Raw genomic sequence first — 24,586 nt, forward strand, 5'->3', positions numbered from 1 at the left:
AAAAAACTCGTAAATAAAATATCAAATTAAATAAATTAGAATGATATTTTTTTAAAGTATTATTGTTTAAAAAAAAAATTTATAATGCAACGGTGGATAATACTTCAAGATCGGCTGGATCTAAGTTTCTACATTGGGCCTTCGGTCTTGTGCGATTTGGGCTTGGCCATACGGGAATTGCTATTTGGACTTCCTTTCTTACTTTACATTTATTGTGTATAATTAAAAATAATAATTTTATACACGTGGTTGAATTTATTTTAGAAATAAAATTTCAGATTATAAAATAAAAATTTCAAAAATTTAAATGTTGGAACTGTATAAAAAATGAATATTGAAATTTAAATTTCGGAAGATAATTCTTTACATTATGAAAATTTGAATTTCCGGAACTCAAAAAAAAAAAAAAAAAAAAAATTCAAGAGTTTCATTCTCCCTCAAAAGGGAGATTTTTCTCTTCCCAAGACATGTTGATCGATGGATTAAACTTTGGATGGAGGTCACTTCTTATACCCAATTGGAGATCTGAATTTAGGTTAATTCGACCTATTTGAATTGAATCATAATGGCCAACACACTTTTGAATTGCATAGGCCTAATCTAATTAAATGGTGACTATAACTTTGCTGTACCAACCCAACTCTTTGCTGGTTGTGGGTCACAAAGGTTGGTTTATGGGTGACTCACTTTTTAAAATATAAATTTTTTTAAATCATTAAAAATAAATTGACTTTTTATATAACAAGTTAGTGAAGTATTTTTTAATCATTATAAATTAAAATAAAAAATATAGTTTGTTCTTTTACCTATAAAGTATATTACTATTTTTACGAACCAATGTTGACTTTTTTTTAGCCACTTTTCTATATATAAAAAAAAAGAAGGAAAAGTGAAAACGGGTTAAAAGTAACTCACTTTGTTTCATGTTGGGCTTTTTAACCTTTAGATCGTTGGCTTTGAATTCAGTTTTCAACCGACCCAAGGAGCCCGCGAGAGAAAAATAAATAAATAAATGAAACAAGAAAGATGTAATTGGAGTTAGCAAGCATTGCCACGTGTACCAGAAACACACTTTTTCAATGTGTAGTTAGTGTTAATTTTTAATTAAAAATTTAAATTTTATCTCGATATAACAAATAAATATATATTAATGAGATTTATATTAAATATATTTATATAATATTAAACTAAAATTTCAATTCTAATTAAGAAATAGTATTAATTATATTTAAAAAATTGTATAACAAAATTTAGATAAATTTTTTAAATGCAGTTTATGTTATTTTTCAGTCAATAGTTAGAATTTTAATTTGATAAAACGCATAAATATAAATTAACAACACCTACATTAAATACCAAAATAAAACTTATACCAACACTCACCGCACCTATATATATGTAACTAAGTTTTTTCCTAACAAATTAGTGTTCTATCGATGTAACCAGTCTAGTAGTTCTGGCGGTTTCTTGCACCAATGTTATGCTATGTTATCTTTAGCTGGTTGGAGCAACACTCTTGTCTCTCTATTCAACAAACACCAAACATTGGAGCAATGCAAACAGATTCAATCCATCATCGTCACTTCCGGTCTCTATTCAACACAACACACTCTTTTCCTCACCAAACTCATCCAATGTGTTCCATTCTCAAATACCTCTCTCTTACTTCTCTTCAACACCATTCACTCTTCCAACACTCGCCTCTTCAACAAAATCATCGCAGCCTGCTCCCACCCCTTTCTATGCTACGCAAAAATGCGACAAAAGGGCGTGCAACCCGACAAACACACCTTCCCTTTGCTCCTCAAGACGCTCTCCAAGACCATTGGCCACCACCCTTTTATGCTTTATGCGCAAATTTTCAAACTTGGCTTTGATCTCGATCTTTTCGTCAGCAACACCCTCATTCCGGCTTTTGCCAATTCTGGGTTCATGGAAAGTGCACGCCAAGTGTTTGATGAAAGTCCCTTCAAGGGCACTGTTGCTTGGACTGCGTTGATCAATGGGTATGTTAAAAACGATTCTCCTGCTGAGGCTCTCAAGAGTTTTGTGAATATGAGGTCGATGGGCATGGTAGTTGATGCAATCACTGTTACTAGTGTTTTACGTGCTGCTGCATTGGTAGGCGATGCGAATTTCGGAAAGTGGGTTCATGGGTTTTACGTGGAATCAGGGAAAGTTCGGTTGGATGGTTATATTTGTAGTGCTCTCATGGATATGTATTTCAAGTGTGGTCTTTGTGAGGATGCCTGCAAAGTGTTTAATGAAATGCCTTACAGAAATGTGGTTTGTTGGACCGTGCTTGTAGCTGGTTATGTGCAAAGTAACAAGTTCCAAGATGCACTTCGTGCCTTCTGGGACATGTTATTGGATGATGTTGTGCCCAATGATTTTACGTTCTCTAGTGTTCTTACTGCCTGTGCTCACATGGGGGCTTTGGATCAAGGAAGGTTGGTTCATGAATATATAGAGTCTAATAAGATAAATCTGAATGCAGAGCTAGGGACTGCATTGGTGGATATGTATGCAAAATGTGGGTGTATTGACGATGCTTTAAGGGTATTTGAAAACTTGCCAGTTAAGAATGTGTACACTTGGACAGCAATAATACATGGGTTGGCTGTGCATGGGGATGCGATTGGAGCATTGCATATGTTTTCTTGCATGTTGAAAAGTGGCATTCAACCTAACGAAGTTACCTTTGTTGGTGTTCTTGCTGCCTGTTCTCATGGAGGTTTTGTAGAGGAAGGGAAAAGGTTATTTGAATTGATGAGACATTCTTATAATTTGAAGCCAGAGATGGACCATTATGGTTGCATGGTTGATATGCTTGGTCGAGCAGGGTATTTGGAAGATGCTAAACAAATTATTGATAATATGCCAATGAAGCCTAGCCCAGGTGTATTGGGGGCTTTATTTGGAGCCTGCATGGTCCACAAAGATTTTGAAATGGGTGAACATATAGGCATTTTATTGGTTAATCAGAAGCCAAACGATAGTGGTAGTTATGCACTTCTGACAAACTTGTACAAAATGTGTCAAAACTGGGAAGCAGCTGCTCAGGTTAGGAAGGTCATGAAAGGATTACAAGTGGAAAAGACTCCGGGATATAGTTGGATAGAAGTGGATGGTTTTAACTCATGAATTTAAGAGCGTGTTTGGATGGTTGACTGTAGAGGGAAAAGGGAAGGTGTTAGACATGTTTTCCCAATATTTGGAAGATATTTAAAAAGAGGGGAAGGGTTTGAGGACTTTCAATCAACCCTCCCCCAAAATTTCTCCTCTCTTTCTACCGCGACTCTCTCATGGTATCTTGAAGGGTTTCTGAATTTGCAAAAATCTGTCACACCATAGATTCTTGTCAACGTTTTGCTAAACTCTTGTTCAGGTATGTCTCATTTCTGTCCTTTTGAATTTGTGTGTTGGTTATTGTTGATTCTGATTTACAAATTATTGTTCCAGCTTTGAATTGAAGAGAGAAATTGAGATGTAGTGGGTGCGACAAGACACAAATGCAAAGGAAGGAGGAACTCGTGAAGCCTCGAAGCTGATTCAGGGGAAGGTAGGAATTTCAATATGGTTTTTGTTCCTTTTATTCTGGCTGTAATTTGTTAGTTGTTATTAATCTCCTCTTAATTCTGTTCCTAATTTCTTAAATTCGTTCTAATCATTTCCCTTTGTAGAAAACATGAGCAGGATAATGTTTTCCTTATTAAATTCATGCTATGATAATTCTTGCACTCTTGATCTCAAATTAATATTTTGCTTTCCTAGATTCATTTTAATTCTGAATATCAAATGTTTGCTTTATTTCGCAAGTCAAAATTTGGTGAACTAAGTTGGTGAAACTTCCTAGCATTGAGATGTTGAAATGTGGTTTTAAATATGGAAAATGTTTGAGCCTTCTTTGGTTTTGCTTTATTCAAAATGTATGCTAGTGTATATGTATATTCCTAGAGTCCATGAAGTTTATAGCTTAAAACTTAGTAAAGCATGTATTTTATTATTTTGGTTGTTGCTATATGGGATGCTCCTAGATTGATAAATATTAATAGAAATGCTTGATGTCATGAGAACACTTGTTGACAAACTTCCTGGTAATATTGATGTTTTGGCCAGGAGAGAAAATTGAATTTATTTTTGTTCTAATTTAAAATTTTGGCTTGTATTATCAATTTGGGAGGAAAATACCGTCTCTGCTTAGAACTGCAAAGTATGCTTGGTTGAATTGAAAATTGGAGGAGGGGCCAGGAGATCCATTGTAAGATTGGCTTAGCACTTGTTTTAATAGTACAAATTTTAAATTCAAGACCAAAGTCAGCATAAAGTTTATGTGAGAAGACTTAGAAAAGTAGTAGTATATATTATTTACGCTGTGACGCTATGATAAAAAGCAACAGGAATGAGATTTATTGATAAATTCTGCATGAAATAGAGTTGTGGACTATTATGATGAGTCTCTAATCAGGATGAGGTACTGCCTTATATTCAATTACCTTATTAAATTGCTCTGTTTTGTTCCTAATTTATGCTGAAAAATCCACAAGGAGTTGCCACTCCTATTAACTGCTATTAATTGTCCATTATTGTTGATTCCCTATTTACCTTCTTAGGACGAGGACAAAGGAGATACGTGAGATACGTGACGGACAGCCATAAAAATATTGGGCAAGTCTTCGACAGCAACTAGTGGAAGGACGAAGTCTTAATCATTGTAAATGAAATATGTAATCATATTATATATTATATCATTCAATGATTGATACTCCCTCCATTTTTATTCATAGTCGTTTAAGGTTTTGCACGAGACTTAAGAAAATGATTAATATTTTAGTTTTCAAAAATATTTATTACTTACTTTCTTATTCTACTTTCTATTTTTTTTATAGTATTTTGTTAGAAATATATCGCTCTTTTAAATGTAACATTAATTTTATATAGGTAGTTGGAGAAAAAATAGATAGACATTAAAAATAAATAGGTACATTGTTCAGTAAACATACATTAATTATCAAGGGTAAAAATGAGAAAAAAATTAATAAATCATTGATTTTAGTAAAACAACAATGAAAAAAAATGACAAATTCTGACAAAACGACTATGAATAAAAAATGGGAGAGAGTATGTATTTCTGATTCGTATTCAATGATAGATATCTACCGGCGGTAATCACGGTCTTTAACTTTAATTATTTGCATTTAATTTATAATATTCACCAAAATTAGTGTATAGAGAATTTAATAATTTGACTTTCCAAACTAATTATCCTCTTACTATTTCTAACGATTAAAGCAACTTGATGAATATGAAGTGTGAACTCTTTTAATATTATATTAGTGAGATTAATATATTTTATGTTTTTATATTTGTTTAAAGGTATTTAAGAATTGTTAATGTTTTGTTAAATTAATTGATATTATGTCTAATTTTTAAATTTTAATGTCTTGAATTATATTCTTAAATTTGTAAGAATAATTAATTTTTAATATTATTTTTTTATTAATTAAAAATTTAAAGATAAAGTAGTTCAAAAATTATATAACAAAATCAGAAAATTATTTTTATATATAGGTATAGATTTCTCTCTCACACACACACATATATATATATATATATATATATATATATATATATATATATATATATATATATATATTATTTCTAACATCGGTTGCTATTAAAATAACAACTTTAAAAGTGACCTTATAAGCCGTGTGATTTTATTGGAGAGTAATTAATATTATGATGTAAATGGTAAAATTAGTTTGAGTTTTACTAACTTAAAAATTTGATTCAATTAAAATAATTAGGCTGGATTTGTAATATTTTGTTAAATGATCCAATCAAATTTCACCCAATTTTATTTAGGTTGGGTTGAATGAGGTAAAATAGATCAATTGATTAAAAGTATTTATATATTTTAAATTTTGAAAAAATAGAATATATAATTTTTCAAGTTCTAAACTTATAATGCATGTCATAAATAATATTAAAAATTATAAATGACATAATATATGTCACAAATAACTCATTTAAAATAATTACTAAGATTAGAAATATAGGAACTTAGGTTTAACCCTTATTATGACTATCTTTTTAATTTTCTTATCTTTACAAAAAAAATGACTCATTCAGAATAATTAAAGTTAACTTAATTATGAGAGATTAAAATAATATATAAAATTATTAGTTTGAATCATATTGTTATCATTGTAATTTTTATAAATAAAAAAATTATTCAAATAAAACTAACAAGAAATATATAGTAATGTCTCAAATAATACTAACAATTATTTGAATTACATAATAAAAACAAACAAACTAAACTCCAAAGGTTATTTTTATAAATTTTAATTATAATATAATGTATAGTAAAAATATTTATTTATTATAATTTTAGTTATATAAAATACACGATTATTCAGCTTAAATGTTAGTTCATTAAAAATCACACATTTTTATATGTTTCACTTCTTATTTAACGACCATGACTTCTTATATGTATTTAAAAATATTTATTTATTATACACTTTAATAATACTAGTATTTAAGTTTGTGTAATATATATATATATATATATATATATATATATATTAAATATATATTATATAGAGATAAATTTTAAAATAAATTATCATAAATAAATACTATGTTTAAATATATACATTATATTTAAATTTAAATAAATAAATATTTTTAAATATATAAATTATATTTTAGATTTATGATAAATAATTGACTCTTATATATAAAATTAAAATAATAATTTGCGATAATAATTTTAGATTTCTTTAATGAAAAAATTTTTAGGATTTTTTTTAACTCTATAATTAATTCAATTTTTTATTTATCATACTTATTTATAAATTAGATTTTAATATTTTGAAAGTAAATTATTAATAAATAAAAATAATATTGTGTTACAATATAAATTATTTATTATAAATATAAAATATAATTTATATATAATATATTTATTCAAATTTTAACTATAATTTATATATTCAAACATAATATTTCATTATTAATTTATTTTAAATTTTAGTTACAACTATTTAACTTGTGTATTATATAAGTTAACATATTATTTTATATTTTATTTTTTATTTATTGATAATTTATTTTAAAATATTAAAATTAATTTATTAATAATTATAATAAATAAAAATTAAATTAGATATAAAATGAAAAAATCTTTAATAACACTCTCCTTAAAGAAGATCTCTAAAAGCACTCTCCACAATTATTCATGTTTTATACAGAGCTAATTTTTAAAATAAACAATTTTCTTTTATCCATATAATATATAAAATTAAATTAAATATTTTTTTTACTAAAAAAAAGCATGGTAATTAAAAAAATATTTGTAATCACGGTGTTAGTACGAAGCTTTGAGCGACATGCAGTTTACTTAAAGTAAAAAAGTAGATGAATTATAGTTGAAAAGGAGGCAAAAAAAATGTAAAATGGTAATATAAACAGTAAAGATATGATGAAACTAAAATGGTTAAATTTGAAGATGAAAAAAGACACGTGGTGGTGGCAGGGACAAAATAGTCACATACTCATCGCCATCTCCTTCTGAAGCGTGTGCATAACATAACATAACATAACATAGCATTGACATGCGATCTAAACTGTAAGCAACAGAGCAACACCGAGCAACAATGGCATCGGCCTTCGTCAAGCTCGACGATTCCCCTATGTTCCAGAAACAGGTACTCTTCAATTCCTTCTCTGGATCTCGCTTTTCTCTTCCGATTCCGATTTTGTTTACTCGCACAACTAACTAACTAACTTTACCAAATCGATTACTTTCTGTCCCCTTCCCTCGCTAATATAAGCTTCGATTCAGAGTTTCAATTTGTTTTCTCAAATGCTGTTTCATAGCGAGCCAACCACAATCAAATGCGCTCTGGTTCCTTAGTTAGTTAGTTTAGGATAGCATTGATTGTGATTTCTCGAATGAAGTTTCGTTTTCCTTGATTTGAATCGAGCAAGGAAATAGGGATTTCAGGCCTTGTTTAGATAAACTTAACTTATAGGAGAAGAAAATAAGATGGAAAAATGCATTGAGATTCTCAGTAAGCTAAAATTAACTTATCCACCTTAACTTCGTGATGTTAAGTGAAAAGAGCTTCCATTAAAATTAAGTGCATAAGTTGATTTTAGCTTATGCAAGAAGATCTGTTCCTTATACTTTCCTATTTTCTTTTCCTTTAAGTAGCTTTTTTTGTTTGATTGTTGTTCCTTTTGTGTCCGGAGAGTAGATTCCTTGTTATCTACTTTTGTACTCCTTTACTATCTTCAATTCTTATAACTTGTCCTGTTTCTCCTCAAAATAAGTATGTGCTTATGCATCTGCATTTATTTATACTGATCAAGATTCTTGGATTGTTAACTCTTTTGGAAAATTACTAGTTCTTTACTGGTTCTATCAAGATGATTCCTTGCTGTAATTTATTTATTTTCCATGGGACAGTTATATTCTCTTGAAGAAACAACTGATGAGTTAAAGGATCGGTGCCAGCAACTATATAAAGGGTGTAAGAAGTTTATGTAAGTGCTTAATGGCATTCCTATATAGAGTATCAGATCTATTTTTTGTATTTACTAAGTCAATTCTAGATTTTGATGCTATATCTTTATTTGTGAATTTTTTCTTGAATACAGCAGAAAAAGTGTAGGGCTGCTTTTTCTCCTGTGTTGTTGATCACATATGCTAAGAAATTAGACAGATCTGTTTCATTTGTGAGCTGTTTTGGCTCACCATTATCTTTTAATTATTCTTTTAGGAGAATTTCTTATCCTACTCCTAGTTGTTCTTTCTCTAGTTTTTTTTTCCCTAATAGTTTTCTTCCATAACTTTTTCAATGTGGTTTTTGAAACAATGAAGTTGGTTGTTCATTAATTAAATGCAATTTTTTTCAATCCAAATTGATATTAATGTTATCAAACTTGAACATTAAGTGGTATATGTGGAAAATCTAACTATTAATGTTCATCAAGTTTAGTTAAACGAAAAGAAGAAAGAGTTAGGTCTTTTGAATAATGATATTGGTTTTTTCATCTAATCATAACTCTGGTTGGTTATTGATTGATAAATGTGGTGGCTAAATGATGTGGATTTAAATGTAGAAGCATCATGTTTTGCTTGAAAATTTCAACAATCAAATTTGCCAAACAAACTATTTGTTGGAATCACACCAGATGGAAGTTATTAATTCTTTATTCTGTATCTCCTCAGGACAGCTTTGGGGGATGCATATAATGGAGAAATTGCCTTTGCTGATTCATTGGAAATATTTGGTGGTGGCCAAGATGACCCTGTCAGTGTATCAATTGGAGGTTGTTGAAATTTATTTCATATATTGTTTTACTTCCTCTTCTATTCAAGTAAACAAACCCAACAGGTGCTTCTCTTATGAAGCACAAACTCTGACATGGATACTGGACACAACTGTGTCAAATGAAATTAAATATAATTTCCATAACAGAAAATCTAAAATAATTATCAAGATTTATATATTCTTCTATCTACACCTCTCTATGATAATGAACCTCCTAGAAACATACTGAGTGACTTTATTTTTTAATATTTTATGTTACATTTTAGGCTGACTTTTATGAATGTTTAATAAAAAATAGTTACACTAGTGTCCTTGAAGTATCCAACTATCCATGCATAAGGAGGTGTCAGTGTTGGCTCCAGTGTCTGAGTCTGAGCTAATGAAAAATAATTTTTTAAAAGGAAACTTATTCAGGGTTATGTGACATGTTATCGTACAAGTGTCTAATAGGTGTTGATGTCAGAAATGTGTTAGACACTTTCACCTCAAGCAAGAGGAGTGTTCATGTTTTATAAGCAAAATAACTATATTTTTGTGCACTACTAAATGTGTCAGCAACTTATTGTTTTAATTTCTTTTTCTTCAACTTATAAGAGGTTTTAACCTCACAGATGACAGACCTTTACCCTGATTTATAAATTTTTAATAAATGGAATTTTATCTAGTTCTGGGCCACTCTTTTCCTTTCACCTATTTTATAATTGTATAGCAGCTTTTACCATGAAACTTTCTCAAGGAAAGCTTTGTCACCACTCAAACTCTACATAAACTGTTATCATGCCTGATGATAATATAATTTGTGGGATACCTTACATCATGATGACAGCACTGACCATTACTAAAAGTAAGGTGTATTTTTCTTTCTAACTTTTTTTTGTAGGGCCTGTCATATCTAAGTTTATTAACACATTGCGTGAGCTAGCTACTTTTAAAGAGCTTCTTCGGTCACAGGTGAGTCCTTGCAAAATGCTGCACTTTTTCCTTGGAGTTTTAATAGTGACTATAAGACTTGCCTTGCTTGTTTTATCTTGAAGGCAATGATTTTTTTGTCTGTTCATTCACCTAGCTCAAATTTGCTAAAACATACATAAAAACAACCTCTTGATTTCTGTCACCTTAAACTGAATAACAATAAGTTTGACAGGATATAAGTTGTTTTAATGTATTTTGTGCCCATTTTCTGATTTGTGTCGAACTTCAAAGATCTTGTAAAGATTGTGTAGAATGTAGATCTTACACGTATAAAATGATAATTTATGACTTTTCTCTTTTTCTCCATCTTACTTTGTTGTGTCTATGAATTGTGTCATGTCCAAAGCGGGCCCATCTTTAAGAAACAAAAAATAAGAAATTTAGTTGTCTATTCCAGTATTCCTCTAAAACTCCAGAAAAATCAAATACTATTTCAACAACTGTTTCCTTATTTTGAAAAGTTGAAGTAGTGTGTAAGTGACGACTAAACCTCTAGAAGTTCCCAATTAACCCTTTTTCTCAAAGAAGTAAAGTCATGAAGGTTCTAACTTTGTTTTTCATAAAATCAAACTATAGTTGAAAATTTCTTCCTTGTTTAAGTTTTTCTTTTCATGAATCTTTGCTGGTTGCACCACATCTGTCGGGTTGTATTATACTAAAGGAGTAAAGAGAAAGAAAAAATAAATAGCGACACTTATGCACTTATCTATGATTGGCACAACCTCCAAAGCCATCTTACTCATGTTTTGTTGACATAGATTTTTTAATGAGTAATTACATGGTGGATTTCTTCTATAGGTAGAGCATGTGTTGATTGACCGGCTGACAGAGTTTATGAATGTTGATCTGCAAGATGCAAAGGTATTTTTTTTTTACTTTAGGGTTAATGTTTCTTTTATAGAAGTTCTATGTCACACTCACACACATTAAAACTTACTTTCATGTGGTTTTGATAAAGCTTTATCTGGTACATTTACTTCACAGATGACATTTTTTTTAATACATACCTCATCTGTTACATTTACTTCATGCTTGTTTGTATCAGGATTCTCGCCGCCGCTTTGACAAAGCTGTGCATTCTTATGATCAGGTATTGAGAAAATAAAAAAATTATTTTCAAACTTGGTTATGATTTAAAAAGAAATCTATGTATATGAAAATATAATCAGTAATTTTGGTAAATCAAATTGGTGTTCATAAGCTAATGCTTTAATTCTCCATGTGACGTTTAGATATTCTTACTACAGTTGAGTCCTTCTGTTGTACATCATTACATTGTCAAAATGATAATTCATTTCCTTTTGTGATGCCTAAATATTCTTTTTATGATGTCTGTTTTAGTTATTCATCCTATATATAGCTCCCTTTTCTTTTCCTTGAAGTCATTTAGTTATTTATTGACTTTTAGGATTCCTCAAAAGTGAGTTGTGTGGATGTTTTTTGTCATTTGATTTTGATGATTAAACTTGTCTTGTTTGTATTGCTTCATAAGAATTTTGGCTTTTAAGATAATTGACCATTATTTATGTGGACTTATTTTTGCAATTATTTCTTAAGCTATTTGTTTAATTTATCTATTGACTGAACAGTTGTTTATGGTAAATTATGCTTGGGTGAAAACCCTAGTTAATTCCAGCAGGGGTAGACTCCTTAATGTTTGTGGTGATAAAAATGTTTTAGAATGTACATCTAACTGTTACTTTACAATCTAAGTGCTCATATAAGCATTTTGGTAAGGCTTGCTTAATTTCACAGTGGCTTAAGTGCTGATTTAAATCATCTAGCGAAGTTGTATAAAGGCACTCTCAATTTGCACTCGAATGCTTCTTTTGGAAGCAGTAATTTGCTTCCATCCTTGATTTATGCATCGTATGTTTTGTGCATATTTGGAGTATATTTAAACCAAAGTACCCAATTTCTGAGAATTACTATTAATTATGATTTCTAACATATTTGTGTATCCCTTTAATCCAGTCACGAGAAAAGTTTGTCTCTTTGAAGAAGAATACACCGCAAGATGTTGTTTCTGAATTAGAAGAGGTTTGCCCTATCTATTTGTATTTGATTAGTAGCTTCTCAAAAGTTCTAGTCTTGTATGAGATTTCTCTCAAGTCTTAACTTTCTTGTAACGTATCATGATTTCAGATTACGGTGAAAAAATTGTCTTGTGACTTTAGAAGAGACAACTTTAATAAGATATTACTATGATAATATCATGTGAAACTTACAATAGCCAATTGGTCTTAGTTACTGCCCTGTCATCGAGATTCGAGAGGAATTTCATAACCCATGGACTCTAAATGGGTCAATTTTGAGTCTATGGCAATTGTGTTAATGCCATTATGCCACCACATCCTGTGATTAGCATCCTTTCTGAATTTGGAAGGAATTCCAAAAGTCTGTGACTCTGATAGAAATCCTGAACCACTTAGGCCCAAACCCAAAATAACTACAGTTTATATTAAGAAAAAGACAATGGGCATCATTGGGGACCATAACAAAATGGGAGATAATGGAAGAATTCTTCCTTGTCTAACAGCTTAGTTGGCAAGGTGATTTGGTTGTATGGGGGGGGGGGGGGGTATAAGGCTAAGGAGTTGAATCTAGAGTTTAACAGGGCTGATATCATCCATAATACAAGTTGTAGGCTGAAGGGATGAAATGCAATCTGTAGTATTGAAAATGGGAAATATAGATTTAATTTAAGGGACAGTATGGTGAGGCCAATATGTGTGCCTTGTGGTTCCACTGGAAGCTACCCAATAATTTAAAGTCCTAATGCATTTCAGAGTCTGCTGTCTTGGGACAAGGCCTTTGATTCTATTTTATTAACTTGTTGATCTCGATTCATGGATGACTCTACATATTTGTTCACATAGTCTTGTAATCCATATGTTCTCTCTCTATCTCTCTCTTTCTCTCTCTTGCTCTCTCTCTTTATTTTGGGTAAAACATGTTTTCAATCCTCCAATTTTTTTTATTGATTTTGGCCCTCATAAATATTAAAAATTTTGAAAATAATTTCTATCAATATTTACCAATGATGTGACTTCCATCTAGACATGTTACGTCTCATGCCATCTCAAAATGATTGGACTATGCCATTTCCATATCACCGACTGGGATTGCCATTTCCATATCACCGACAGGGATTACTTTAAAAAAAAATTAAATTTATGAGGACTAAAGCTAACCATCTTTTTTGGAGAACTAAAACCAAATTTAGTCATATTTAGAAGCATTAAAAACATTTAAGCCTTTTATTTTTAAAATTTTTTTTCCTTATTTTTTATGACTATATGTGAGTCATTATTTAATTAATTGTCTCATACTCTGATGAGTCTGATCCATTGCAGGATCTACAAAATTCAAAATCAACATTTGAAAAAAGTCGCTTCAATCTAGTATGTCTTCAACAATTATGAATATTTTTTTGCTGACTCTCCACAGCCTTTTTTTTTATTATGAACCTGGCTATTGGGTTTTAAGGAGTGCAGGTAAACTCTCTCATGAATATTGAAGCAAAAAAGAAGTACGAGTTTTTGGAGTCCATTAGTGCAATAATGGATGCTCATTTGAGATATTTTAAGCTGGTCTGTATATTGGTGGACAATTCTTCAAAAGTGAACATTCAACTCTTTTATTTTTTTAATTATTACTTTGTAATAACAAGTTATCTTTTGCTGTAGGGTTATGATTTACTAAGCCAAATGGAGCCCTATATTCACCAGGTATAAAATGTAGTTCACTTTGTTCCTTACAAGGAAATATGTTGAAGATAAAATTATGAACATATTTGATAAAATCGTAAAACAGTTCGAAAAGGATGATAATTGATGTACTTCATTCGTTTTTAGTAGCCAAACCGACTTTATCAAGTTGAAGGTAGAGTATTTTATTTGTTGATTTCAAACAACAATATTTAGCAGTTGATAGGGATAGATGAAATGCCCTTTACAAGTGTGGAACTTAATTTATATCTCACTGTCCACTACCGTGTCAAAAAAAAAATTATCCTAGTATAAAATTAATAGTCTCCTTTATTTTTAATTTTGTCGGCCTTGGAAAAATTGACTTAGCACAGGGATGACTGCTTTGTGATAAAGTGTAAATGAGAACAATGACAGTTATGAACTTGTGATTATTTGTTCAAAGAATTGTTTCTCCCATGTTAAAATGTTGCTCATTCTAGGTACTTCAAAAGAAAAAAATGCGAACTATTATGTAAGATGACTTTTAATATCAAAATATGCTTAACATTTCTATCTTTTCATGTACTTCTTTACTGAATACTTATTGCTTGTTGATGCATTCTTGATTCTTCAATATCCTTTGGTGGTTGAATATAGTATTGAGATTCTGATGATTAGTCACTGCTAAATAATCTAATATGATACGTTGTGCCTTCATTACGAGTCTGCTGTTCATGATCATTGCCTAAGTGCTGCTTGTATGTGTATGGCATAAAAGAGCTTTCAGCTCCTGATTCCACTATCACTTCTAATGTCATTAACTGCTTTTCTTTAATTGACTACTCAACACTAAGAATGATCATATTTCATCGCTTCAGTTTTCCTGTTACATGATCCAAAGAAAAGAGTTTTCTAAAACTATTTATCTCTATGGTCTTATGTCATATTTTCTTACAATGTTGCTTTGGGGTTTCTGGGAGTGGTGATTAATTGAAGTCTAGCTTTTTATTTGATTTAAATTTAAAAATGTTGAGGGTGAGCCTTGGCACAGCAGTATGGTTGCTTCCTATGACCTGGTGATTATGGGTTCAAATCCCAGAAACAACCTTTTCGCTTGTGTCCAGAGCCTACCTGATGGGAGCCTTGTGCATTAGGGTGCCCTTTTAAAAATTAAAAATGTTAGTAGAGGTAACAAATAAGGTTATAAATCTTCTGCATGGCTGGTATTATCTGTGTTTGATTCTTCCCTGATTTGGGGCATGTTATGTATGAACAATGGGTCATAGTTATACATTGTGACGGTACAAAATGTTATCTTTGTCAGTTTTATTTTATAATGATCAACTTTAAAGTAATCTGATGCTGGTGGCTCTCAGTGGCCCAAACCTAGATTGTTGAGTGAAATTCCTGACTTGATTTTTCTTTGGATTACTTTCTTGAACTCAGGTGCTAACTTATGCACAGCAATCTAAAGAATTGGCTAATGTTGAGCAAGATAAGCTTGCCAAGCGGATTCAGGAATACAGAACACAGGCAGAGCTGGAGAATACACGAGCATCTAGCAATTATACAGAAACCATGCCCGGTTCCGATGGCACACATGTTGTAGGTTTGAACTCTTACAGAAGTTTTGAATCAGGGATTCAGTCTGCAGCAACCAAAGGGGAGGCAAGTACTTGACTTATTCTGCTTAATATGTGAACCTTCTCCTGTTTATGACTTTATGTTGATTGTTAAATACACTTTTTTCCCCTTTTTCTTTATTTTGATGTCTTATTTTGTATTCTCTAATTATTTTTACCCTTGCTTACAGGTTCAGACAGTTAAACAGGGCTATCTGTTAAAACGACCATCAACCATGCGTGGAGATTGGAAACGAAGGTTCTTTGTACTTGATAACCAAGGGAATTTATACTATTACAGAGTGAAGGGTACCAAACCCATGGTAGTTATTTTTGTCTTATATTTGTTTTAACCTATAAAACAATCTGCTAATGTTTAATTCCAAATCTTTCCCCAGGGCTTTCAGTCATATAATTATACTCGTTCTTCTGAACAAAACAGCGGCATGTTTGGTAGATTCCGCTCAAGACACAACAGGGCTGCGTCGCTTAATGAGGATATTTTAGGTTGTTGTTCAATTGATCTGTGCACATCCACGATAAAGATGGATGCAGAGGATACAGATCTACGGCTTTGTTTTAGGATAATTTCTCCTTCAAAAACATATACACTACAGGTGACTGATCGACTTATTTCATATATTTAATAATTCATAAAATAAGCTACTGAATTGTGTTAACTTATCTTGATGACAACTGAACACAATTTTTAATCTCGTGCTGATCTAATTTGTCTGATACACTTTTTCTATTTTTAGTAGAAAATAAACATTTTGTTGGTTAGGTTAAAGTTGTAGTTTTTCCTTTTCGATTGACCTTGTTAGGTCTTGTATCAAGTTCTATCTGCTGGTTCTGGATTGGTCTTCTATTAGCTGATTTTTAAATTGGTTTTATCAGGCTGAAAATGAAGCTGATAGGATGGACTGGGTAAACAAAATTACTGGAGCTATCACATCACTTTTTAATTCTCAGTTTCTTCAACAGGTTTTCTGTTCTAACTTTTTGAAGCATAACTTGATACCAAGATGTCCATGTAAGATGTTATATCAACACTACTCAATTTATAATTGTTGCAGCCTCAATACAGTAGAGTGCATTCAGATAATAAAACCTCAGCAATTGGTGCTTCGTTGGCAAGTCAATCAGAGGATAATCATAGATCTTTAAGGGATGAAGTATATTCCAAGGAAATGGGTAGTGTGTCAAATATTTTAAGGAGAATTCCTGGAAATGATAAATGTGCTGAGTGCAGTGCTTCTGAACCAGATTGGGCATCTCTAAACCTTGGCATATTGCTGTGTATTGAATGCTCTGGAGTGCATAGAAATCTTGGAGTGCATGTCTCAAAGGTGCATTCTTTTGGATATAAATGCAAAACCATTTATTTACTTGAGTCTATTATTGGAAATAATAATACCAAATGTGCTTAGGGAATTTTATGTTAGTATTTACTTTGGAAATAAATGCATTTAGTGTTTGGTGAGTATTATGTTAGTATCTTGAAAGTTGCACTTGATTAATATTAGCTTAGAAAACAGACTCCGCCAAGTCTATTAAGAGCCTATACACATGTCTTGCATAACCTATCTACTACATTCTACCGAATAAGAATGCATTCTCATTTTCCAAATTCTCTCTAAAATATTGTTATATCTTAAAATCTTCCCGTTTGTAAGAGCCTATACGCACTTTTTTTTTTCCTTTATAATTGAACCGAGTCAATTTCCTTAAACAATGTGATTTCCAGTTCAGTATTAAAAAATTGATTACCATTTTCTAAAGTAATTAAATTTTATTTGTGAACTGCAGGTGAGATCTATAACATTAGACGTTAGGGTTTGGGAACCTACCATTTTGGAGTTATTTGGTAACTTAGGTAATACTTATTGTAATTCAATCTGGGAGGGCTTGCTTCTACTTGATCATGAAAGGTAAAATTATGGCTTTCCTTAAGCAATGGACTTTGTGTTCTGTATCATGTTGAGTGACTGAGTAGTTTAAGCTTGTAACCCTCTCTCTTTGGGAACAATTACCTGCAGGGTAGGTGAGTCAAATGTGCCTATGAAACCTTGCTCTGCAGATGCCTTCCAAGACAAGGAGAAGTACATCCAAGCAAAGGTAAGCAGTTACGGTTCAATTTCACTTTTTTTAGGGGAAAGCTTTCATGGTTTGCTGCAATAAATTCAGCTTGATATGTTAGACATGTGACAATCTCTTTCCATGAGTAAGATAGGATAACTCTATTTCATTTAAATTTATGTCTGTTTAATAATGATATCCTATCCAATTCAGAAGAAAAAAATTAAAAATTATGTTATTGGTGAGTTCACTGAGGTATTTGTTAATATCCATAAGCACCAGCATTCAGGATTATCTTGGAAATGTTTTTGAATTATGAAGGTTTTAGTTATAACTAACAATTTAGGAAGTTATATTACTTGGCCTTCAATTGGAATTCAAGAATGTTTTGTGGATTTTACTTCACTTTTCTGGTTATAATAATTACTTGTATTCATTGCTAATAGAATTTGAAATAGGATAGTTGATGGTTGCTTCTATGGAGAGATTTTACCTGAATAATTAAATTAGGTTGGTAATCTTTTATAATTGGATTTCCATCTTTGGATTCTCTTATGTTTGTTGATCGCTCTGTCTCTACATACTGTTTTTGCCTGTCCTATGTCAGTTTTACATTTTGACATTTAATGATATGTATTTCTGTATTATCGATTAGGAAGCCTCTGCTTTCCCCAGCTTTTTTTTTTTTACTGGTAATTTGTTGTAACTCTTGTTTTTTCTTAATCAGTACGTAGAGAAATCTCTTATCATCCGAGAAGAGGATGTACCTGAGAATCCTTCAGTTTCCATAAGAATCTGGCAAGCAGTTCAGGCCGTAAACGTACGAGAAGTGTATCGCCTTATTGTCACATCAGCAACTTCAAATCTGATAAACACAAAATATAATGATGAGGTTTACCATGCTGATGCAGAAGGGAATCAGCATGATCCCGAAGCCTGTCTGAGTGATGAACAGACTAACGAGACACAGAGGTGTTTCCGTGGATGGTCATTATTACATCTTGCATGCCATACTGGCAGTGCATTGATGGTTGAGTTATTGCTCCAATTTGGTGCTGATGTAAACTTGCATGACTATCATGGAAGAACTCCCTTGCACCATTGCATTTCAAGTGGGAAAAATCAATTGGCAAAGTTTCTATTAAGAAGGTAATACCTTTTATTTTAATAAGCCGATTTTTGTCTTCGGGCTTTCGGCGTAGCGTCTAATAGGAAATCATAAATTCTTCATCTCAATCTCCCAGTTGTTTTTTATTCTTCTATAATTTAAATTCTGTCGTAATTCATAATTATCTCAATCAATATCTTTCCTAGTTCCTACCCATGTTTTCTAGAAATGTTGTAATTCATAATTATCTCAAATAATATCTTTCCTTTTCTTTGATTAAGCCATACTAATTGGATTGTTTATCCGTTCCCTATCTTATGTTTGTATCAGAGATTTATTGCACACAACACATACATCTCTAACACACTTCCATTTTACCAGGGGTGCTAGGCCGTCAGTTAAAGATGCTGGTGGGCTCACTGTACTTGAAAGAGCAATGGAGTTGGGAGCAATAACTGACGAAGAACTATTTATCTTGCTTGCTGAATGCCAGTGAAGATGGATCTGGTATATACCATTATTAAGAATGTTGAAGATATGTTATTGTTCATTGAGAAATGAAAGTTTGATTCTATTTTAGCATGCCTAATTTATCGAAAGGAATTTCATTAACTTTTTAATTTATCTGGATCCATATTTGTTGCAGTTACTACAGAAAACACTTAACATGTATCTCTTAATGAATATGTTAAAAGGATACATTCATCAAGTTACTTCCAATATAGAAAACAACCTCGTTTGAGCCGTATCATTTTTCTTTCAAGTTTAACTCGCTTTTTATTTAGGAAAATTTTGAAAGTATTTTTTAATTACACAATTTTAATTCTGAAATTTAAAAATATCACTCATTACGTACTGTCAAAATAAATTTATTTTTAAAATTGATGAAAGGAATGATTGTGTACACTGAATGTTCAAAGGTTGTTATATGATGGATTTCACAACTAGTATTGACTATTATGCTTTTTCTAATGTAACTATAATTCATGATAATTCTAGGTTTATTTTTTTTTGTGTGTGACAATTAAGAGGAAAAAAAAGGCTATATAAACAATAACACCGAAATTAGCTATCTCTACGAAAAACAGTTTCTAACGTATCAACTCTTAACTAGGATTCAAAGAATCTGGTACTTCTAGAAAAACCTTCAAAGAATTAGCTGACAATGCTCCTATCTTGGTAAGAAAATCTGCATATTGATTGTCCTTGCAAAACACATGCTCCACGCTGCACTCTCAATCCTTGTCTATCATCCTCTGGGTGATAATAATCTCATTTCCAAATTGATGATGAATGTCCATCGACTCCTTATCAAACGCATTGCAGTTGAAGAATCTGAATAGCAATGTATCTTACGGTATCCTAAGCTTAAGTAAATACTTAACTCATACAACAAGGCCACGATTTCTACATACAAGATCTCCACCTGATGGGCTTTCCCATGAAACCCAAATAAAAATTTTCCTTGCCAAGTTCCCCAAACCCAGGCACCCTGCTTACTAGTTAGGTAATAATACGAGTAAAATATATTAATTAGTAATTAAATTAAATAACATAATGATTTGAATTTTTTATTTAAAGCAATCAAATGAAAACATGTGTTGGCGCTTATTGTTAGTTATTAAGTTTTTTTTTTTGTTAATCTCTCAAAAATGAACAAATTAAAATGAGAAGAGCTAAAAAAAATTCAGTTGAACAATTATTTTATTTTAAATTAATAGAGTCGAAACACTTTATATTTTTATATTTTATTTAATAAAAATATTTAATAATTATTAATACTTGTTAGATTAATTACTGTTATCTTTAATTCTAGCTACAAACTCTTAAATTCGAGTCTCATGTTTATAAAAATGGTTAGTTATTTTTATTATTTAAAAATTTAAAGATAAAATAGTCTATAAATGTGTAGATAATTACATTTATATATGTTATATATCTAAGAAAATGTGTACCAAGTTAATTGTGTGAACTAAGTTTTGAATTTTAACCATAGACTATATTAGAAGGGAAATATTCACTTGTATGTGCTCACAACTTTTAACAGGGATTAATCACCGCTTTTAACAATAAATACTTTATTTCAGTACCAAGGTTACCAAAAAAAAAAGTTAATTATCCTATAAATTTCACTATTTTTAATGTAAATTGCAAACTTTTTTAATATCTATTTAATTGATATAACCATGTTTAAATATGTTCTTAACCATTGTGAAACATAAAAGTTTTAATTTTGATTTTTGTTAAAAAAATATTCTTCATTTTTTTAAAATTTAAAATTATCATTATTTTCTTACTATTATATTTTTTATTAATTACTTATATGCTTATTATAAGATAAATTTATCATTTTAAGTAATTCTAACAACCAACTGTTTAAGTCTTTGAGATATCACGTGATATTTAAAATTATTTTATATATTCTTATATTTTGTTTAATAATTGTTAATGATCTTTATATTTGTCAGACTATTTATAAAAAAGTAAAAAATAATAATTTTTTTATAATTACAATCCTTCACATAAAATCAAGAATAACAATTTTATAAATAATTATTCATTATGCTTTTTTTATTGTTTTTTAAAATGAATATTAGAAGCAAAATTTTCTTTTGTAAGCTTAATGATAACGTAGAATTATCTTATATAGTTAATCAATTATGATAAATTTAACTTTTTATACTATTTATTTTAATCATCAGAAAATGATAATAAAAGTATGTTTGAAATAGTTAAAAATTATTTCAATATTTGATTATATGAATTATCAATTATTGATATAATCAATTATAATTAGAATGAAATTTTGTTTGATTAAGGTTGTTGAAAAATAATTTTAAGATATTTAATTTATTTAAATATAATAAAAAATATATATTTTTATGTAGTAAATTAGTTTTAAAAAAACTGTTAAAAATAATATATACTTTAAAATTTTAACTTCATAAAAATAATTTATTTAAAAAAATTTACAAATTTAAAATTATTATCTCAAACATACAACTTATCATATAAATAATTTTATTAAAAAACTAAAAGTGAGAAATAAATTACATGCCAATTATTTTTTTACAACAAATAATCTTTGGGTGTACTAATTTCTCTTCTGTAATACATGCCAATTAATTTTTACAACAAATAATTCTTTCTATGGAATGAAAAAATATCATAGAAAACCAATTTCTCATTGACCACCTCTTCACCCTGCATTTCTTCTCCTGTTTTGAAAAACCCTATTGTCCAACGCTGAATTTTGGCTGTTGGATCGGAACCTTGACGTTGACGATTCCAGGTATAAAGCCAAGGTTCTCTCTTTTCTTGTTTTTTATGCTAATTGAGTTTTTGACAGATCTTTGGTTCGCTTTCCCTTTCGAAATTTAACAAACAACCCTGAATTTGGGAAACCCTAATTTTACCCCTAATTGCACTTCGTATACCACTCTGTATAGACTCTGACTAAATTTGCTTGCCCTATTTATCCCAACTGTTAAATAACTTAGTCTATCTTGTGTGATAGAAAAATTATCTGTGCAGATGATTCAACTGTTAAGTGTAATTTCTGCTTTGAGTATTAATTAAAAGTTCACATATTTATAGGAATGCATTCTTCTGTTGAGGGTAGTAAACGGCAGTTACCACCATGGATGATGCAGAAGGTTAGTGCCACTGCCACCCGTGTGAGTGACTCTGACGATGCTGTTGAAACAAATTGTAAAAAAAGAGACATCATTGCAGTTAATGCAGCCAATAAAGATCACAATAGAGAACCTTTAAGGACGAAGTCAAACTTAAGAGCCAAGCGAGAAGTTAAGGGAAGAAAAAAATTAGACCAACAAGATGGAAGCCGCGAAAATGTTACTCAAAAGAAGAAGAAAAAAGGTGATTTGTGTAAGGATAGAGATCAGAGATCTTCTTTAAAGAAAAGAAAAAAATTAGAGGATTCTAGCCATGGTAGTTTCGGTGTATATCCAGATCAAGTATCTAGCGACGATGCCATGGACCTGACAGTTGAAGATTTGATGGCCATAGCAGAACAGGTAATTTTCTGATAAGACTGAACAATAAAAACAGCTTTTGGTTTTGCTTGAGTAATGTTATACTATTTCTCTATCTATCAACATATTATCATATATTTCAGTGATTATAAAATATAGTCTCCTAAGACAGTTGATGATGAGAACATTCTATATTTACCCTACCTCTTCTTTAACATTTGAAATTTTGTAATGTGCATGCAGTATGTCAAAGATTATGAGAAAAAGGATCGAAAAGAAATATCGAGTAGAGAGTGTGAATCAAAATTGCAATTTCAAGTTACAAATGAAACAGAAACTACCCTTGATTCCCCTTGTGAGAACAAAATTTCATCCGGGTCTGGAAGGGAAACTTTATCCAATTCTGCTTCAACAACTGATGAATTAATTGCTACAAGCACCTCTCAAACAGGTGATCCTGCTCAAGATATGCTGGACCTGTTCTTGGGTCCCTTGCTGAGGAAAACTCTTGAGAAGGAGGAGAAGAGCAAATCTATTGTAGAAAATATAGAGATTACCCACGAGTTCACCAGGCAAAGTCAAGAAGAACTTGCTGGACAAGAAATAGTTCCCTTGGTGAAGAAAAGAAACACCCTGAAAGACAAGGTGGCAATGTTTCTTGACCAAGACATGTAGATTCATCAACACAAGCATGCATGTCATGGCAAAGCATTGAGTTAGAGTTCTTGCACAATCTATAATAGTAGTTTCACCCGTAAATCATTTGATAATTGCGGTCTTATCCTAGTTGGGCTAAGTCTGTGTAATGTTAGTGTCTATGGTTCTTTATTGATCAAATTCTTAAACAATAAAATTGAATTTCAATCACTCATTGCCTGGGGGTGGGGAATTAAGAAAGTTTATTAGTGACTACTGTTGTGAATATTCCTGGGTAAATTATGAACATGTCATATGTAGAAGAGAAGAAAAGCAAACAAGCAAGATATCTGAGCTCATGCATCCCCGTGAACTTTAGAGAGTTTATTTTTTTATATTGATTAGTGGATGAAGGAAGGATAATTATAATAATTGAAATAATTACAGAATATGGATTTTTATGTAGGTTTTTTTGTTTTCCAAAAAGGCCTAATGGATGTGTTTCTTGAAATTTTGGGCATGCCTTCAAACTTGGAACATTTTCTTTAAATTAAGTTCAGGGACCTTGGTCAGAGAAAGAAGATCAATGTATAATAGCAGTTGCTGTCTATGATACCTTTTGGCTATAGGAAAAGGCCACGTTCTTGAAGGGAAAATATGTCTCCATATACTTTTTATATGGAATCTTTGCAAAGTGAGAGGGACAGATTAGCACTTTTGTTTTGATGCATTTGTTGGATTTTAAGCATATTCTTCTAGCTTTCAGAAAGGAGAATATCTTGTTCTCTATTTTTTTCTCTTCTTGTCGGACACATTTCTTCATACATGCCACCTCTGCCCTTGAGGATCAGTTAAATCAAACAATTTTTTTCTTTAAAAATTATTTTTCTGCTGCTACAATTTCTATCTCGCCTTTCGTATAAAAGTGCCATTTTTTATTGATCCAATTATACTTTGATTTCCTTCACCATTTTGATCCCGAGTTTTGAGGAACTTTGTGACAAGTTCACACATGTTAGATAACGTTATTTTGCGTGGATAACTTTATGATCGTCACTAATTGGTAGAATGTACATCCATTATTGTCTACGATTTTATTTTGATGTTGAAATTAAAATCATAATAGCAAAAA

At 30.8% G+C, this 24,586-nt stretch overlaps 3 protein-coding genes across 7 annotated transcripts; all 3 read left to right on the top strand.

Annotated features, from left to right (window-relative positions):
* Positions 1–1,411: 1,411 nt before the first annotated feature.
* On the top strand, positions 1,412–4,800 carry LOC109798840 (Pentatricopeptide repeat (PPR) superfamily protein). The gene is made up of 3 exons (XM_020359243.3): positions 1,412–3,388; positions 3,463–3,562; positions 4,614–4,800. The coding sequence occupies exon 1, from the start codon at positions 1,486–1,488 to the stop codon at positions 3,142–3,144; it is 1,659 nt and encodes a 552-aa protein (XP_020214832.2). The 5' UTR covers positions 1,412–1,485; the 3' UTR covers positions 3,145–3,388; positions 3,463–3,562; positions 4,614–4,800.
* A 2,760-nt stretch (positions 4,801–7,560) lies between these two features.
* On the top strand, positions 7,561–19,571 carry LOC109798474 (ADP-ribosylation factor GTPase-activating protein AGD4). Of its 2 annotated transcripts, XM_020358785.3 has the most exons (19): positions 7,561–7,718; positions 8,483–8,559; positions 9,248–9,348; positions 10,231–10,301; positions 11,121–11,183; positions 11,368–11,412; positions 12,297–12,362; positions 13,679–13,726; positions 13,820–13,915; positions 14,012–14,053; positions 15,461–15,682; positions 15,828–15,959; positions 16,035–16,253; positions 16,534–16,620; positions 16,713–16,985; positions 17,446–17,567; positions 17,676–17,754; positions 18,443–18,864; positions 19,205–19,571. In XM_020358785.3, the coding sequence occupies exons 1-19, from the start codon at positions 7,668–7,670 to the stop codon at positions 19,317–19,319; spliced, it is 2,331 nt and encodes a 776-aa protein (XP_020214374.1). In that variant the 5' UTR covers positions 7,561–7,667; the 3' UTR covers positions 19,320–19,571. The 2 variants fall into 2 exon arrangements, with proteins under 2 accessions (XP_020214374.1, XP_082918886.1); XM_083062760.1 differs by lacking the exon at positions 7,561–7,718 and having other exon boundaries at positions 8,477–8,559; positions 9,253–9,348.
* A 2,386-nt stretch (positions 19,572–21,957) lies between these two features.
* LOC109798934 (uncharacterized) lies at positions 21,958–23,919 on the top strand. Of its 4 annotated transcripts, none has more exons than XM_020359374.3 (4): positions 21,958–22,115; positions 22,421–22,479; positions 22,559–22,860; positions 23,062–23,919. In XM_020359374.3, exons 2-4 carry the CDS (start codon positions 22,464–22,466, stop codon positions 23,491–23,493), a joined length of 750 nt encoding a protein of 249 aa, XP_020214963.1. In that variant the 5' UTR covers positions 21,958–22,115; positions 22,421–22,463; the 3' UTR covers positions 23,494–23,919. The 4 variants fall into 4 exon arrangements, with proteins under 4 accessions (XP_020214963.1, XP_020214962.1, XP_082918888.1 ...); XM_083062762.1 differs by having other exon boundaries at positions 21,973–22,128; XM_020359373.3 differs by having other exon boundaries at positions 22,421–22,860.
* Positions 23,920–24,586: the final 667 nt, after the last annotated feature.

The sequence above is a fragment of the Cajanus cajan genome, chromosome 8 (genome assembly GCF_000230855.2).
Source record: "Cajanus cajan strain Asha chromosome 8, NIPB_CcT2T_4, whole genome shotgun sequence".
Classification (NCBI taxonomy): domain Eukaryota; kingdom Viridiplantae; phylum Streptophyta; class Magnoliopsida; order Fabales; family Fabaceae; genus Cajanus; species Cajanus cajan.